Source organism: Naegleria gruberi (genome assembly GCF_000004985.1).
Source record: "Naegleria gruberi genomic scaffold NAEGRscaffold_25, whole genome shotgun sequence".
Lineage (NCBI taxonomy): Eukaryota > Heterolobosea > Eutetramitea > Acrasida > Naegleriidae > Naegleria > Naegleria gruberi.
The window spans coordinates 125,133-140,640 of record NW_003163302.1 but is presented as its reverse complement, the minus strand read 5'-3'; the positions used below and the strand labels follow the sequence as shown (position 1 = coordinate 140,640).

The 15,508-nt window shown below is 33.6% G+C and overlaps 10 protein-coding genes and 1 non-coding gene across 11 annotated transcripts; 4 read left to right on the top strand and 7 right to left on the bottom strand.

Annotated features, from left to right (window-relative positions):
* Positions 1 to 38: 38 nt before the first annotated feature.
* Positions 39 to 1,346, bottom strand: NAEGRDRAFT_49220 (uncharacterized protein; the record flags this gene model as incomplete). Its single annotated transcript, XM_002676864.1, has 1 exon — positions 39 to 1,346. The coding sequence occupies one exon, from the start codon at positions 1,344 to 1,346 to the stop codon at positions 39 to 41; it is 1,308 nt and encodes a 435-aa protein (XP_002676910.1).
* A 113-nt stretch (positions 1,347 to 1,459) lies between these two features.
* Positions 1,460 to 3,010, top strand: NAEGRDRAFT_67794 (uncharacterized protein; the record flags this gene model as incomplete). The annotated part of the gene is made up of 1 exon (XM_002676969.1): positions 1,460 to 3,010. The coding sequence occupies one exon, from the start codon at positions 1,460 to 1,462 to the stop codon at positions 3,008 to 3,010; it is 1,551 nt and encodes a 516-aa protein (XP_002677015.1).
* A 319-nt stretch (positions 3,011 to 3,329) lies between these two features.
* Positions 3,330 to 4,199, top strand: NAEGRDRAFT_2255 (uncharacterized protein; the record flags this gene model as incomplete). The annotated part of the gene is made up of 1 exon (XM_002676968.1): positions 3,330 to 4,199. A coding segment is annotated over one exon (870 nt), but the record flags the coding sequence as incomplete, so codon positions are not given.
* A 123-nt stretch (positions 4,200 to 4,322) lies between these two features.
* Positions 4,323 to 5,009, bottom strand: NAEGRDRAFT_33757 (uncharacterized protein; the record flags this gene model as incomplete). The annotated part of the gene is made up of 3 exons (XM_002676863.1): positions 4,323 to 4,487; positions 4,574 to 4,586; positions 4,627 to 5,009. 3 exons carry the CDS (start codon positions 5,007 to 5,009, stop codon positions 4,323 to 4,325), a joined length of 561 nt encoding a protein of 186 aa, XP_002676909.1.
* Positions 5,010 to 5,203: 194 nt separating this feature from the next.
* On the bottom strand, positions 5,204 to 6,851 carry NAEGRDRAFT_39225 (uncharacterized protein). The gene has a single exon (XM_002676862.1). It carries the CDS (start codon positions 6,537 to 6,539, stop codon positions 5,301 to 5,303), a length of 1,239 nt encoding a protein of 412 aa, XP_002676908.1. The 5' UTR covers positions 6,540 to 6,851; the 3' UTR covers positions 5,204 to 5,300.
* Positions 6,852 to 8,078: 1,227 nt separating this feature from the next.
* On the bottom strand, positions 8,079 to 9,305 carry NAEGRDRAFT_67790 (uncharacterized protein; the record flags this gene model as incomplete). Its single annotated transcript, XM_002676861.1, has 1 exon — positions 8,079 to 9,305. The coding sequence occupies one exon, from the start codon at positions 9,303 to 9,305 to the stop codon at positions 8,079 to 8,081; it is 1,227 nt and encodes a 408-aa protein (XP_002676907.1).
* A 184-nt stretch (positions 9,306 to 9,489) lies between these two features.
* On the bottom strand, positions 9,490 to 10,062 carry NAEGRDRAFT_67789 (uncharacterized protein; the record flags this gene model as incomplete). Its single annotated transcript, XM_002676860.1, has 2 exons — positions 9,490 to 9,753; positions 9,889 to 10,062. 2 exons carry the CDS (start codon positions 10,060 to 10,062, stop codon positions 9,490 to 9,492), a joined length of 438 nt encoding a protein of 145 aa, XP_002676906.1.
* A 722-nt stretch (positions 10,063 to 10,784) lies between these two features.
* On the top strand, positions 10,785 to 11,708 carry NAEGRDRAFT_33733 (uncharacterized protein; the record flags this gene model as incomplete). Its single annotated transcript, XM_002676967.1, has 1 exon — positions 10,785 to 11,708. The coding sequence occupies one exon, from the start codon at positions 10,785 to 10,787 to the stop codon at positions 11,706 to 11,708; it is 924 nt and encodes a 307-aa protein (XP_002677013.1).
* Positions 11,709 to 11,789: 81 nt separating this feature from the next.
* NAEGRDRAFT_60634 (uncharacterized protein) lies at positions 11,790 to 13,109 on the bottom strand (the record flags this gene model as incomplete). The annotated part of the gene is made up of 1 exon (XM_002676859.1): positions 11,790 to 13,109. One exon carries the CDS (start codon positions 13,107 to 13,109, stop codon positions 11,790 to 11,792), a length of 1,320 nt encoding a protein of 439 aa, XP_002676905.1.
* A 469-nt stretch (positions 13,110 to 13,578) lies between these two features.
* NAEGRDRAFT_79827 (uncharacterized protein) lies at positions 13,579 to 14,990 on the bottom strand (the record flags this gene model as incomplete). Its single annotated transcript, XM_002676858.1, has 1 exon — positions 13,579 to 14,990. Exon 1 carries the CDS (start codon positions 14,911 to 14,913, stop codon positions 13,579 to 13,581), a length of 1,335 nt encoding a protein of 444 aa, XP_002676904.1. The 5' UTR covers positions 14,914 to 14,990.
* Positions 14,991 to 15,391: 401 nt separating this feature from the next.
* On the top strand, positions 15,392 to 15,464 carry NAEGRDRAFT_t330. Its single transcript has one exon. It is a non-coding gene; the product is annotated as a tRNA-Lys (tRNA).
* The last annotated feature ends 44 nt before the right edge of the window (positions 15,465 to 15,508 follow it).

The window sequence follows — 15,508 nt, the reverse complement described above, 5'->3', positions numbered from 1 at the left end:
TTGTGAGGAGTTTAGAATAAATTAATTCTGTGTAGATTTTACTTTGATGTGAATAGACTGTTTCGTTTTTCAGGTTTGAATATTGAAAGATATTCAAATCTATAGGAAAGCAATTGGTCTTCAATGTCTTGAGTGGAGAAAGATTGAGATTTGGAGAATAATTCATGAGATTTGATGAGCTTTTTAGCAATTTCAATTTGTACCTGATCGAATACAGTGGACAACAGGTCTTGATTACTCTGATGATTAATTTCCTCCAAAATCTTTTCATGATTCTTATATTTGATGTGTTTCTGATTTTCTTTAGGATTGAGAAAACGATTGTAAATGTCAATTGCCTTAATTTGATCATCTTCTGACTTGATTTGTAAGAATAAATCAGGAGAAAGGGTTAGTGGGCTAATTCCATTCAATGAACTAGCATCATCCTCTTCATCATTAGGTATCATTTCTTTTTTCATTTCGTCTAGAATCGACTGAATAGTCGAATGAATAGATCTCTTCTTCTCCTTAAACAATTGAACATTCTCCAAGAATTCAAAACACACCAACTCATCATTCTCAACACATTTTCTAAACTTGGGTCTCAGAAACGGATCAGAAATCGAATGAATAACCGAAACTGCCCTTGCCTTCTCCAATCTCTTCTTTGAATCTCGATCCAATTTAATAACTCCAATGAAAATTAATAAAACAATTGGAATGGCAATTCCTAAACAGAGAATCACCACAACCAGATCAATAGTTGTGTATTTCATATATTCTGCTTCTTTTGTTTCACTGATTTGGAATAATTGAGCGAGAACTGAATCTAAAAATTGGATAAATCGAAGATCTGCTAGTTTGTGTTCTGGAGAAGTTGAAACTGAGTAAGCTTGAGAATAGTTTCCACTCTTGACTAGTTCCATTACGTGATTTTCAATTTGGAACCATTCGTGAGTTGGAATCCAAGAAGAATTTTCATTCGAAATTATTTGAAAAGCATACGAAAGTGAACTATTCAATTCATTCTTTGAATGATAATATCTTTGAATGAATTTCTCCTTTCTTGTCAGTAATACTAAAAATTCTGCCAATTCCATTTCATCATAACCCAAATATGCATTTCCATATTTGTATATGGCAGTTGATAATGAAAAATTAGAACTTTGAAAAGATAATATTGAAATAATAGCAATTGAAATGAAAGATAAAAAGTTGATAATGAATCCTATCAACAAGATTAGTCTCAAATACTTTACAATCTTTCGCCTAGTTGGCATATTCGAATCAAGAGATGAAGACTTGGTTGTGAAAGTAGTCTCTTGATTGGCCTTGACGTTTTTACGTATTTCATTGATTGGCATTTTCTTGTTTCAAGTTACTACTCGTAAGTACTCTGAAATGCCTTTTTTTTATGTTGTTTTTATCTCTATTTCTACTTCTTTCCTTTCGAATAACTTATTTACGAATCATAAAAATGCTTTTAAATGATCCACCATCATATAGCAAGCCGTCTACTTTTGAATTGAAGAGGGCAATAAGTTATTCTTCAATTCAATCACCAAATAATTATGAAAATGATGAAGGAAGTGTTTTTGTGGAGAATGAAAATGTATTCGAAAGTCAACCGAGGATACTATTTGAGGATGAAAGGATAGAAGATCAATTACCAGCAGGTATAGAGGAAATTCGGGACGAAACCAATCATGTTGATGATTTGGCTCGTTCACTATCAAAAAAACAAATCAATTGTTGTTCGAAACGTTTCGGATTAATTCCATTACTTGCCACCATGGCCATGTTCATCAATATTTTGTTTCTACTCATCATTGCCCTCGCCATCATTGTCCCATCACGAATAGCCGAATTTGTTCCCATTAAGGAACTACTCATTAGTCGATATTCAGTTAAATCTTCTTTCGTCTATTTACGAGACATGTTAGAATTGAGTGCTCTTAATAATAGTTTGGAAACGATTAATTATTCAGATTTTTGTGATATGCTTAATTATACACTGCTTGATTATAATCAATCGGTTTTTAAAATGATTTCCTTAATACCTGACAGTTATGAACATTCGTTTATGGGAAATTCGAATGGTGAGGAAGTGTTTCTGCCACTTTATCAGAATTGGACAGAAATGATTGGGTTGTTTTGTAAGCTGAGTAATTATACTTCAAATTATACGAAATTGGATGAATTTTATCAACAATTTAATGTTTACAATGTCAAATATTATAATGGAACATTTAAATATGAAATGGAACTATTCGAAACAAAGTTTTTTGAGATATTGGAGGATATTTACTTGTTGTGCAATAGAATTGATGAGTTTACCATAGCGAGTGGAATTTCAGTGTTGGTCTTGTCGTGTCTGGCTTGTGTGATTGTTATTCCTGTTGGAATATTAGTTTATTTAATGTTGGGACGAAAGTTGATACGAAATGAGAAGAAAGTTAGGATTGAGAGTACTAATATATTGAAGGATACGATGGCTGATATTGGAATGCGAGATGAATTTAAAACATTTTGTAAAAAGGCAAAGGTTGGAATTCCATTTTCAATTTTGGAAAGAATTCAATATTTTAAAGAATTTTGTAAAGATTCAATAGATTGTCAGCTCAAATTATATGAAATTACAAAGGAGTTTGTAGCGGAAAAGTCTTTGGCTAAAGGAGCAGACATTTATATTCAGCAAGTTTCGAATGAACTTGAAAAGAAACTTTCCCATCTAGAACGAATCAAATACGAAATCATTTTTGAAATTCATGATTCCATTCAATCAGAATCTGTTTATCTTGGTAGTATGGAATGGATTATCCACCAAATCGATCTCTATAACAATAGACAAGGCTCATACGAAACTGTGGACATTCTCCATTCAAAAATTTTGGATAATCTCGAAAAGGAAATATCGGATATTCTTTCTCTAACTCATTTTCAATTCAAATCAACACTTGCTTTGAATATGAACACTACTTCTCCAAATTCTCCTCAATCTCCAACAAGTGATCTTCCTTTCATTTAATTAAAATTACAAATATTTTAAAATTTTCAATAAAGAAGATGAATTTTTGCAACTATTTCTTTAAAATATTCTCAAAAATTCTATGAATTCTTTAACATTTTTCACTCAACCATCCAAATAAAGCAATTTTTAAATCTTCCATATTTAGATAAAAAATTAAAAAACAAATTAAAAAAAAATGAGCGCAAACGACACACTGAAAACCCTGCTCCACGAACAATTAGACCTCCTCTCGGAACAAACCAAGGAAACCTACGGAGAGGAAGGACAAGTTGATGAACTTTACGGATTTCCAGTTTATGAAGATGAGGATGATGTTTTAAATTTTGTTCATCATTATATTAGTGCTAATAAACCAGTGATATTTAGGAATGCTTTGGAAGGATGGCCAGCCTCTGAAAAGTGGAATGTTGAATATTTGAAACAAGTTCTTTCCGATAAGGAAATTTCTGTGGCTTGTACACCAAATGGAAAGGCTGATGCTGTGCATGAAGGAAAATTTATTAAACCTATGGAAGTGAAAATGAAATTTAATCAATTTATGCAATTTATGACTAATAAGAGGAGATTTAATAATTTACCAGATAAGGAGGAAGAGGAATTTAATGGAATGAATTCATGGAATACTATCTTCTATGCTCAACATCAAAATTCAAGTTTAACAAAGGAATTTCAAGAACTCATGCAAGATGTTCCAGAACAATTGGGATTTGCTGTGAGAGCTTTTAATAATTTACCAGATGCTGTTAATTTGTGGATTGGAGATGGTCAATCTACTTCTAGTTTACATAAGGATCCATATGAGAATATTTATTGTGTATTGGCTGGAAAGAAAATCTTTACACTTTATCCTCCAACAGATGTTGTAAATGTGCCTTATAAGAATTATAATGAAGCTCACTATCATTTTGAAGATAATGAATGGAAGATTGTAGATGAAGATACGCAAGTCCCTTGGATTGATGTTGATCCAGATAAACAAACTAGAGAGGAAATCATTCAAGTTTACCCAAGATATAAGCATGCCACTCCATTCAAAGTGGAGATTGGACCTGGAGATGCTTTATATCTTCCATCTTTATGGCTTCATCAAGTGGCTCAGGACCACAATGAGGAAGGTGTTGTGGTTGCAGTCAATTATTGGCATGATATGCAATATGGACCTCTTTTCAACTATAATCAATTGTTGTGTAATTTACACAGAGCTAACATTTTGTAAAATACTAAAGAAAATGATTAAACAGTGACCCTTTCTTTATTGTCGAAACTCACTGAGGTTTTTTCATTCGCTTCGTTACTATTTATATATAAATTATTCTTGTTGTTTCAAAAGTTTCAAATTATCAGAAACGCTCAATTCCTTTTCAGCTCTATATAATTTACCAGGTTGGTTAAAATCTTGTTCCATAATTTCCTTTCTGTATGGATTTCTCTTAATCTTCTTTTGAAGCATATAAACACCATATAATAAAGCTTCCTATATATTTCCATTATATTTAACATATCCAAATTATCCAAAAAACAATATTAATATTTTGCTAATAATAAAACAATAATACATACAGCGGTTGGAGGGCTGTGAAAACAAGTTAATAACAACAACAAAAACTACTTACCATCCAGGAACGTAAACGTCCACAGGTATAATTTGATCGGCACCTCTAACAACGTGATAAGAAAAGTGATAATAACCACCACCATTGGCACAAGAACCCATAGAAACAGAGTAACGTGGTTCAGCCATTTGATCCCAAACTTTACGAAGAGCAGGAGCCATTTTGTTTGTCAAGGTACCAGCAATAATCATGGCATCGGATTGACGAGGTGTTGGTCTAAAGAAGATACCGTAACGTTCCAAGTCATATCTAGCAGCGGCGACGTGCATCATTTCAACAGCACAACAAGCCAAACCAAAAGTAACAGGCCACATAGAACTAATACGAGCCCAGGCAAAGAGGTCGTGCACTGGGGCTTTAAGATATTCGACAACAGCGCTCATTTTTTGTTGTATTTTTTTTAAAAATTTATTTTTGAAATTATTTTTTTTAATGTTTTACTTGATGTTGTTGGCGGAATCAAGTGTTGGCTTGAAGAAATTCAAGAGATATGATTTTAAACTGATTCAATTTAATTGGTAAAATGCTTAATTGAGTTCGTGTTATCTTTTCAAGAATCCTTAATCAAAATGAAAACATTAAATGAAACTCTTTAGATTTATTGAAATGAGAAGAAAAGGGAAAGAAAAATTTGGGGAGTGTGTGATTGTTTAGGAGGGAAGGAAGTTAATAATTTAGAGGGAAATGTAATAGTGTTTGCCTTGACTATTGTGGAGCTTTGAACATGTGCCATTTGTTGTGACACACCATTCATACCAGACTTTTCTGCCAATGTCCATATCACAATTTCTCCAGATTTGAACACCAATTTCTTCACCCTTCTTGACAGCAACTGGGTTTTCAATTGGGAAGAATATTGGGAACCAACTGAACATACCAGTTGAGAAAGTATCTGGCAGAATACTCATCCAAACATCCTTATATAATTGGCAATCAAAGTAACCAATCAAACCATGGACAACAGCATTTTGTTGTGATTTGAATTTAAGGGAGACGTATCTGTCATTATTAATGAGTGGAACATGAAGAGTCGAGCTATCATCTTCATGGTCACGAAGTATTTCCTTTTCCTTAAGATCTTCTGTGACTTGAGGATTTGGGTGGACAAAAGTGAAACATCTTTGTGGCTTATCTAGTGGAACACCACGATGGACTAAACATACATAACCAGTTTCAAAAGCAGCATGTTCAAAGGTTGTAGATTTACAAAGGTTCTTAACCTCAGTCCAGACCTTATAACTACACAATGGGCTTGCATAGGAGGTGTATTTGGCTGGAATTGAAATACCTTCTCCATTGTCCTTTAAGAGACGTTGAGCACCATCTAAACATTCTGGACTCAGTTCATTATCACCAAAAGATCCCAACAATTCAGAAACTAATAAATCTGCTTTTTCAGGTGGATTCCACACACGCATATCTTTTTGAATGACTTCCACTATTGGAACATCCAAGTTATCACGACCATTGACATGAGTAAATGTACTCCAAATAGTCTTTCTATAGTAGAGTAAATGACTGAGAGCATTTGGATTCTTCTCTACAGCATAAACCAGCACTGGAACATTCACTGTTCTGGCAGCTCTTAAAACTGCCTTAACAATTGGACCTCTACCAGCACCCAAAACCATGGAAATGACACGCATATTCTTGAGGGCTTCTGGGTCGTTGGCAAGTTTGGCCTTCTTAGCTTCATACAAATCAACAAGAGCCTTTTCAGCAGCTTGTTCATAGAGAAGATATTTGATTGGATCACGTTCGAAAACTTCATAAGTTTGACTTTCCAAGTTATCAATGAGTGGTTGTAATGGTCTTTGTAAAAAGTCACGGAAAGACTTGCTGAATGCTTCAACCTTAGACAAGATTGGGCAATTTTCAAATAATGACATGATTGATCTCTTGTAAATCTTCATATTTGGAGAGGCATCTGCTCCAGCACTGAAAATAAATTGAATATCATATTTGAATGATTTTCTGATAAATTGTTCCAATCCCTCATTCAAAAAGTGTGATTGATTGTTTTGTGGAGCAGCAAAATTGTCCAAGTTCAAAATTATTGTTCTCACATTTTCTGCAATCCATACAGATAAGGCAGTGACAAGTGGATTTTCGCATCCGAATGTTTGCTTTTCGAAAGGATTCCAAAAGGCTTCATGTGGATAATGTTGGGCAGTTTCAGGTGTATTTGCTGTCTTTTTCTTCTTCTTGTCACCTTCTACTTGGGTTGGCTTACATGATTGAGCCAATTCTTCAATATCTCTATTTTTCACATCCAAAACTGGAACAAGTAAGCTATGGCTTTGGCACATGGTTCTCATCAAATTCCACAAATGATAATTTTGAGCACTGAAACGAACCCAAATAGCAGTACTTCCCATACTTGGAAGAATCTTGTTAATGAATTGAGCAAGAGCAATGGTCATTTCTCTTCCTTGAGGTTCTGGGAAAAGAACAGCAGGAATACACAAGTGAGAAGCCCATTGAATTTCTTGTTGAATGATTAACTTGGCAGCTTGAGCTTGTAAATGAACTTGTGAAAGAGTACCAGCAGTTGATGGAATGGCATGAGTATTATTCTGTTTTGTCTTTTTAACAGGGGATGGCTGTCCGCAAAGATATTCATCAATTGCAGGAACTTCGTATGGCTTTTCACAAGATAATAATTTCTTATTGTTATTGTTGTAAATTCCAAAAGCAGCTTGGAAAGCAGATTCATCTACCTTTCCGACCATACAGTGAGACCAATCTGTTGTTCTAAACAAATAACGTCTAGAAGAAACTGTGTGCTTGTGGCAAATTTGTCTTAAATCCAAAAGTGTAGGTTGACTTGGCGTATTCTTCTTTTGTTGTTGATGAGTTTGTTTATGAATAGAAATATCCATAACTAAAAAGTCCAATTCATATGCATTAACTTCGGAAATGGCATCTTCAACACTTTCTACATGAATGTTGATTCCTTTCTTACTCTTATCTTGCAAAGATCCCATAGTAGGCATACTTTGAAATTCCATACCAAGAAATGGTGTAGTAATAAAGCCAGTTTCATCAGTAGCAGGTTCATTAGTAATTGTATCGACAATAGGATCGGCAAGAGGATCCACTTGCTGTTGTTGTTGTTCGGAATTTTTGCTCATTTCCTATTATCCAAATATTCCAAGTTGTTTTTAAATTGGTGTCCAAAGAAGAAGATTCTATAGCGTATCAGAGAAAAATAGCAACACGACGAGTCGAGAAGAGGTGGTACTAACACAACAAGAGAGAAAAAAGGCTTCCGCAAACTTGGTGATGATATTTTTTTCTAAAGCTTCACCTTTTTCCGAGACTTCGAAAGAATTGGCAAAAGATTGAAGAGAAAATAAATGAAAAATATTAAACATGGAAAGTTTCAGGCTATTTCATTAATGTTCTTTTGTGTTTTTGGAATTGTATGGAAGGAGCTTAAAGGTTGTTTATTATTGATAATCTGATAATTTGAAGGAGCCTGTGTGAGAATAATTGACAGAACCAATCATGTTGACTTGAATATGATCGAGTGAAGTTGGATTTGATTTGTGATATCTGAACCATAAATCACCTCCATTGAGGGATATTCTGACTGTGGCAGTATTTGGAATATTGCCAATTGAATTGGTGATGGCATTTCTCAAGTAGAGAACTTGAGATACAGCAAAAGCTCCAGTCCCACATGCATTGGTTTCTCCACTACCTCTCTCCCAAGTACGTTGACGGGCAGAGAGAATGCAATTGGATTTTAATGATTTGATGAGAGGTGAATCATTTGTTTCAATATGCTGAGCTGAAATGGTTTCAATGAATTCTACATTGGTCCTATTTGGAAATAATTGTTTCAAATTTTCAATGATTGGACCAATTGTATGAAGTGGGAATGAATCGACTGCTTTCATTGTGTTATCAATCTCATTCTGTGAAGAAATTTCATTAACCCAACAAATGGCATGTGGATTAGGTACCAAAAGACAATACAGAGGAATTTCACAATCCAAATATTGTTTGAAAATGATTTTCCTAATTGAATTCTCCTCCTGTTCCACATATTCAATAGAATTTGAATTATTTTCAAATGAGAAATTAACACTTTTTGTTTGTAAATTTCCCATCTCAATCTCAACCATCAGAGGTGAAGATTTGGAAAATGTAGACCTATCCTCATAACAAATACATTGATACAATCTCTTTCCTCTATTACTTTGTACATTGATTCTATATCCAAGTTGTCCTCCCTCAAGTGTTTGTTTTTTAATTTTACCACTCTCCACCAAACGATCACAGGCAAACTGAGCAACACATCTCAATCCATTTCCACACATTTCTCCACTCGATCCATCGGAATTGTACATTTCCATTTGACAATGAATTATTTGATGATGATTTGTTTCATTCTCCAATAATTCTGGTGTTGGATTCGTGATGAAAATTACACCATCAGCTCCAATACCAAATGTTCGATGACACAACTTTTGAATACAATATTCAATTAGATTATGTTGATGATTTAGATAGATTCGGAAATCATTAGCTTCTGATGAATGTAATAAATTACAACAATTAATGTAAATATAATCATTTCCCAATCCGTGCATTTTGCAAAATGTTATCGAAGGAATGGATTTGATAAAGCCAATCTCCTCAGGAGAAGGAACGAACTGTAAATGTTGCATTTTTCTTCTTAAAAACTTTAATATTTAATTTATAATATTTTGTTGATTTCTAAAAAAGAGTATTTCACCAAATCAGAATGTAGTTCAAGCTTTGAATTTATTCGATTCTTATACTATAGTAATTAAATAAATTTGATTTCATCCAATTAAATAAATAATAATTTACAATGTTTTAATAAATAATTTAGTTCTTTTTCTTGGTATTTTCATAGACAAAATCGAGGACACCCTTTGTTGTCATTGAACCTTCGTGTGTGATTGGTTTCTTAACATTTCCATCCTTAAATAAATAAAGAGTTGGGAAACCTTCCAAGTTGACCTTGTTAGCCAATGATTCATACTTGTCACCATCCACTTTAGCAATCTTAATATCAACTCTCTTTGATCCAGAAATTAACTTTCCAAGTCTTCCTAAACTTTTAGCAAATTGTTGACAATGTCCACACCACTATAATTCCAACACAATTATCCAATCAATAATATTATTATCATATGGAATATTCATCATCACCATATCATTAATCATCATTATAATCATCACGATCGACATTTAAAATCAAAAAGTACATTAAACAACACCTACCGGAGCATAAAATTCTACAACAACATATTTGTTCGATTTGATAAAGCTTTCAAAGGTAGCATCGGTCAATTCTGTTACTCCTTCCATCTGATCTTCTGGTTTAGCCCAAGCAAAACTCAAAGCCAATACGAAAGCCACCATCAGGGCAATAAAAACTCGTTTGTTGATGAACATTTTTTTTTCTAATATTAAAAATTGATTAAGTGATCAACAACACATCATCACACAGGTATTTAAATTATCAAGCTAAGATCGTATGATGACTTGAGTCATTCAGTGCTTTGAAAACACAGAAAAGGTTTATGGTGGAGCGAAGAACCAAAAGATGATTGTGTTCTTGCTATCAAACATCATGCCCATTAGAGAAGAAGAACATAAAAAGAGCTTTGGATTTCTCTCTGACAAGCCATTAATAGAAGATGATGATTATTTTCATTTAGAATCCTCTGATTGTAATTAATAAGGAATCATGTAATGATTAACCCCAAGTTAAACCACTTCCTCAATAACATAATTGATTAGAAAATTAAAGCAAATATCGGAGTTAAACAATTAAACAATTCAAAAAAATGTTTAGAAGAATACTATCAAATCCTAGCTTAAAGTTTATAGTAAATAGTGTTGGTGGAGATACCAGAAAATTGTCCTCTTTCAAGAGGGTTGGAATATCATCATTAGTAACAACACTCGGAAAGATAAATATTGTTCATAATTTTCATCATCAAATTAAACAAAATCAACAAGATGAAACACCACTCATTATTCAAGTGGATAAGAGTGAGGAAAAGTTTGCCGAGTTGAATCAATTAATTAGAGAAAATCCAACACCTCAGAATGAATTGTACTTTCAGAGAGGATTGATTTTCATGAATTATTTCAAGGATTATTCAAAGGCAATGGATGATTTCAATAGGGTCATTGAGAATGAACCAAATCTTGGAGATGCCTATTCACAGAGAGGATTAATTTATCAAATTACCAGACAGGGTGATCTTGCTATTGAGGATTTTACAAAGGCAATTTCACTCCTTTCTGCACCTAATGTATTGAGTAAACTTCATTACAATAGAGGTGTTACCTATTCGGAGATGTCTGATAATTCAAAGGCAATGGATGATTTTTCCAGAGCTATTGAGCTGGATCCATCATTCCATGCAGCATACAATAATAGAGGACTTTTATATACTAGAATGGAAGAAGAAGAGTTGGCAATCAAGGATTTCTCAAAGGCAATTGATTTGGATCCAAATTTTTCAGATTTTTATTATAATAGAGGAAATTCGTACTGTGCCATTGGTGAGTATGAGAATGCCATGAGCGACTATACCAAGTGTATTGAATTGGAGCCATCATTCGACTGTTATTACAATAGAGGAAACTTGCATTTTGGATATCAATCAATTGATAAGGCAATTGATGATTTTACCAAGTCTATTGAACTCAAATCTGATTTTTCAATGAGTTGGATGCATAGAGGAAATGCCTATTGTAAGATTAGTAACTATGATTTGGCAATAGTTGATTTGACAAGAGCAATAGAATTGAATCCAAATTTCCCAGGTGGTTACTTTAATAGAGGAATTGCATTCACGCTCACAAAGGACTATAGTAAGGCACTCGATGATTTCACTCGAGTTATTGAAATTGTACCAACACTTGGTCCTCATATGGAAATGCTTCTTCCTCTCCATGCAAGTGCCTATCATTTGAGAGGTAATGTCTATCAAAACATGCAGGAAACAGAGAAGGCACAACTCGATTTTAAGAAAGCCATCGAGTTGAATCCAGCTCTTGAATCTGTTATAAATTATAAGGAATAAAAGTTGTTTTATGGACATGTTATGGAGAAGATGCAACAAAAAGGTAAGAAGAACCTCTGGTGGTGTGCATGCATGTAATATTTACAATAAGAATGAAGATTGGAATTTGGTAAAATCAAGCTTTTCTCCACAAATCTTCTCATATAAATCTTCAACATCCTCTACACATGATTCCAAGTGCATTGAGGCATCGTATGACTTGGTAATGAATACTCCATCATTCAAATTCTCAGTTGGCTCATTAACCATACGAATGGAGATGAACTTTTCCTCAATTGGTTCCAATAAAGCAAGAACATCCTTAATTTCTGATTCTGGATCTTGTGTTTCAGCAATGGTAGAGATGGAGACTAGGAATTTTCCATTTGGAGCAATTTCCTGATTGTGTTTCAATACACGACAGTAAATGTCATGTTTGTGATTTTGAGGTTTTGGGAAGATGATTTGACAGGAATTTGATACTTGGGGAATTGGATGATGAGAAAGAATGCAAACTGCATGGATTACCTTTCCAACACATTGAACTCTCTCAGTAAAGTAACTCGAATCACCAATTATCATTTGACATCTGGCAATTATCCCATCGGATTCAACACCACAAACATGTCCATTCTCATCATAATGAATCTTCTCAACTGGTGCATCCAACATGCAAGTAGCTTCATTCAATACACTAAAACGATTCAACACTTGAGTCAACTCTCCCAATCCATATTTAGGATAAAGAAATGGTGATTTCCCATTTTCATTAAGAGATTCCTCATAAAGTGAAACTTTTTCAATAAATTCACAAGCAGTCTCATTGACAAATGAATCATCTGAATACATTCCAACGACATGTCCCAAATAATTAATGGTTTCCTCATCAACATTGAAATGTTCAAAAACATTTCCAATACAAAGTTTGGAGCAATCAAGTCCTTGATGAGTGGTTGGATCATTTTGATTGTAATTAGACAAGAAGTTCAATAGGTTTTTGGCTTGAATAGGGTTTGAACCAGTTACAAGAGGAGAGTGGATAATTTCATAATGTTGAATTGGAATCTTGACGAATGAGTTTTCATGATAAACGAAAGCGGAATCAATAGGTGAAAGTTCAATACCCATACGAATAACACCGAGGGATCTGAGAATTTTAACAAGTTTTCCACTTGAAAGGGCAAGTTTTGGAATCAAATCAATGTTATAGTCCTTACTAGATCCAAGCTCAATAGGTGGAACTGAACTGTCACCCTTCAACATTTCAAACATTTGATTCAAGTTCAATGAAGCAATCTCTCCACCATAATACTTATTTCTATCACGAATTAAAACTTTGTAACCTTTCAATGTCATCAAAGCAGCAAGAATTGACTCAGTCAATCCAGTACCAAGCACTACAATATCATATTCGCTTTCCATTTTTTTTTGTTTGTTGTAAAATTATCTCCATTTCTAGGGCCAGTTTTAAGTATTTTTGAAGTTGAAAGAAACGGTGAAGATTTCAATTCAAACAGAAATTCCAAGAAAATTGTAACACTCAAAAATTATTTTAAGAATTTTTATTAATCAAGTAGAAACTTAACGAACACTTAAAAAAAGATTTTTCAAGATTTGCAATAATGTGAAATTTGTCATAATTGATGACTCTGAAGTTTCAGCTCCCAAACTTTTTCAATTGATTAATTTATTAAGATTGAATCGACATAACTTTCACTTTTGATAGAAAATCTTAAATTCATAAAATGTTTCGAATTCTTGTAAAATCTCCAAAAGATGATCCATTCTTTCTTTAAATTCGTTATATTCCTATAGCTCAGTTCCACAAATTCCATGATTTCTAATCGAATAGATTGTTTGGAAATATAGTTTATCCAAGATCAAATAATCTTCATTCCAACCCTAAATCAACTATAGCCACTCCATAATCATTGTGCAACCATTTAAGAAGGCGAATATTTTCCATAACTGGCATTTGACCATCATAATATCCTCCTATCACTGTTTCTGTACTGCATGACATCCAATAATCGCCATCAGGTGACCATTTCCATTCTCCATCCATTTGTTTGTAAAATATAGGAGTGACAGTAGTGAATTGGGGCTCGAAAGGTTTGTGCACATAGGTGCCTCCAAATTTGGGATTTTTAATCAAAACATCTAAAATGAACCAGAATTGGGTAAAACTCAATCCCTTTTCGAACGCTTCACTTTCTTTAAAACTTAAAACCTTTCTCAAGTTTAAGAGTAATTCTTCGTTAGATTTGGATGAGATAGTTTTGAGTTTATGGAATACATAATCAATCACTAACCCCTTTCCCACAAAAAATTCATTGAATAATTGTTTCACATTTGGTCGTTCATGTTCTCTCAATAGCATTCTAAGAAGAACATTCTTAACATCTTTCCATAATGGTGAGTCTTTTAAGCAATGGGTGCTTTGCTCAAATAGTTTTTCAACTCTATGGACTGTAGTTATGAACTTTTTTTCTGAATTGTTATTATTAAATTCCAACAAATGATAATGTTTTGTAAAATCACACTGCTCATCCCCAAACATAAACTTCAATATTGTGATTGCAAGACTCCACACATCCCATTTAAAACTTGCATGATTTTCTACCTCTAGCTCAGGAGGCAAATACCCCACAGAGCCTACACTAGAATAAAGTTCAAAGTCTTGAATATGATTAATTTTTGTTGCAACTCCATAGTCGCCCAAAACAACCAAATCTGAATTACTATTATTATCCATGAAAATATTCCCCAATTTTACATCTCTGTGTATCAAATCATTTTCATGAAGCCTTTTTAAGGCTGCCGTAACCTGCAATAAAATCTTTAGAACTAACGAGACAGCTATCTTTTCCCCTTTCCCTATTTTTTCTGCTCTCAGCCTACCCAAATCCAATCCACGATAGGTAGTAATTGCAACAACCTCGTTTTCTAATTGATGAATTCCTGCTGTAAGAATATTGAAAAAATCTAATCCATTAATAATATCCATTAGTTCAGTTTTGGTTTCACCATCTACTTTCTCTTGCTCATCCGCAAACTTGATGACCTTGAAAACAAATAAATTCAACATTCTATCTTGACAAGCCACCACTATTCTGTTATTTGTCATCATCAGCCACTCAACTGGCCGATACATGAATTCATCAAACTCGAAAATTGTATTAGACTGGTAACAACCCAATAATGTCTTGAAAAGGCTTGTTTTCATGTTAATTAATTTTTTAGTTGTGATGATTGAAAATCGAGAATACGGAGATTACCCAGAACCCAGAAACGTGATTTTGTTTTGCGCCATTTTTTTACGATTTTTTTTAAAATTTTTTTTAAATATTTTTTCTTGGTTCAAATTGATGGCCAGTGTTTGCTTCTTTGCAACAATTTTAAAACCTTATTCCTTACAATTGTGGAACAAATTGGATTAAAAAAGAACAACTGGTGGGGCTGGCCCATAACGCAGCAATCGAACCATCCAAACCATATGTTGCTCCTTCGCGGTAACCTTTTTGTCGCAGTATGATTGCTGAAAGTGAGATATTGCGTTCAATTTTGAAAGTGCAATAAATTAGTTTTATTAATGGATATTTTGGTTGTGATTAATTTGTTTATTTTCAAACTGATTTCAATTCATAATTTGATAATTAATAAGTCTTAATAATTTTTATTGACAGTTTTTGTGGGGATGTGTAGCCCGTCTAGCTCAGTCGGTAGAGCGCAAGGCTCTTAACCTTGTGGTCGTGGGTTCGACCCCCACGGTGGGCGATTCATATTTTACTTTCTTCTTTTTTTTGCAATACAATTGTCTT

Bases quoted from the DNA above. Each gene is read 5' to 3' on its own strand.
- NAEGRDRAFT_39225 (XM_002676862.1), bottom strand. From the start codon at position 6,539: ATGAAGATTTACAAGAGATCAATCATGTCATTATTTGAAAATTGCCCA.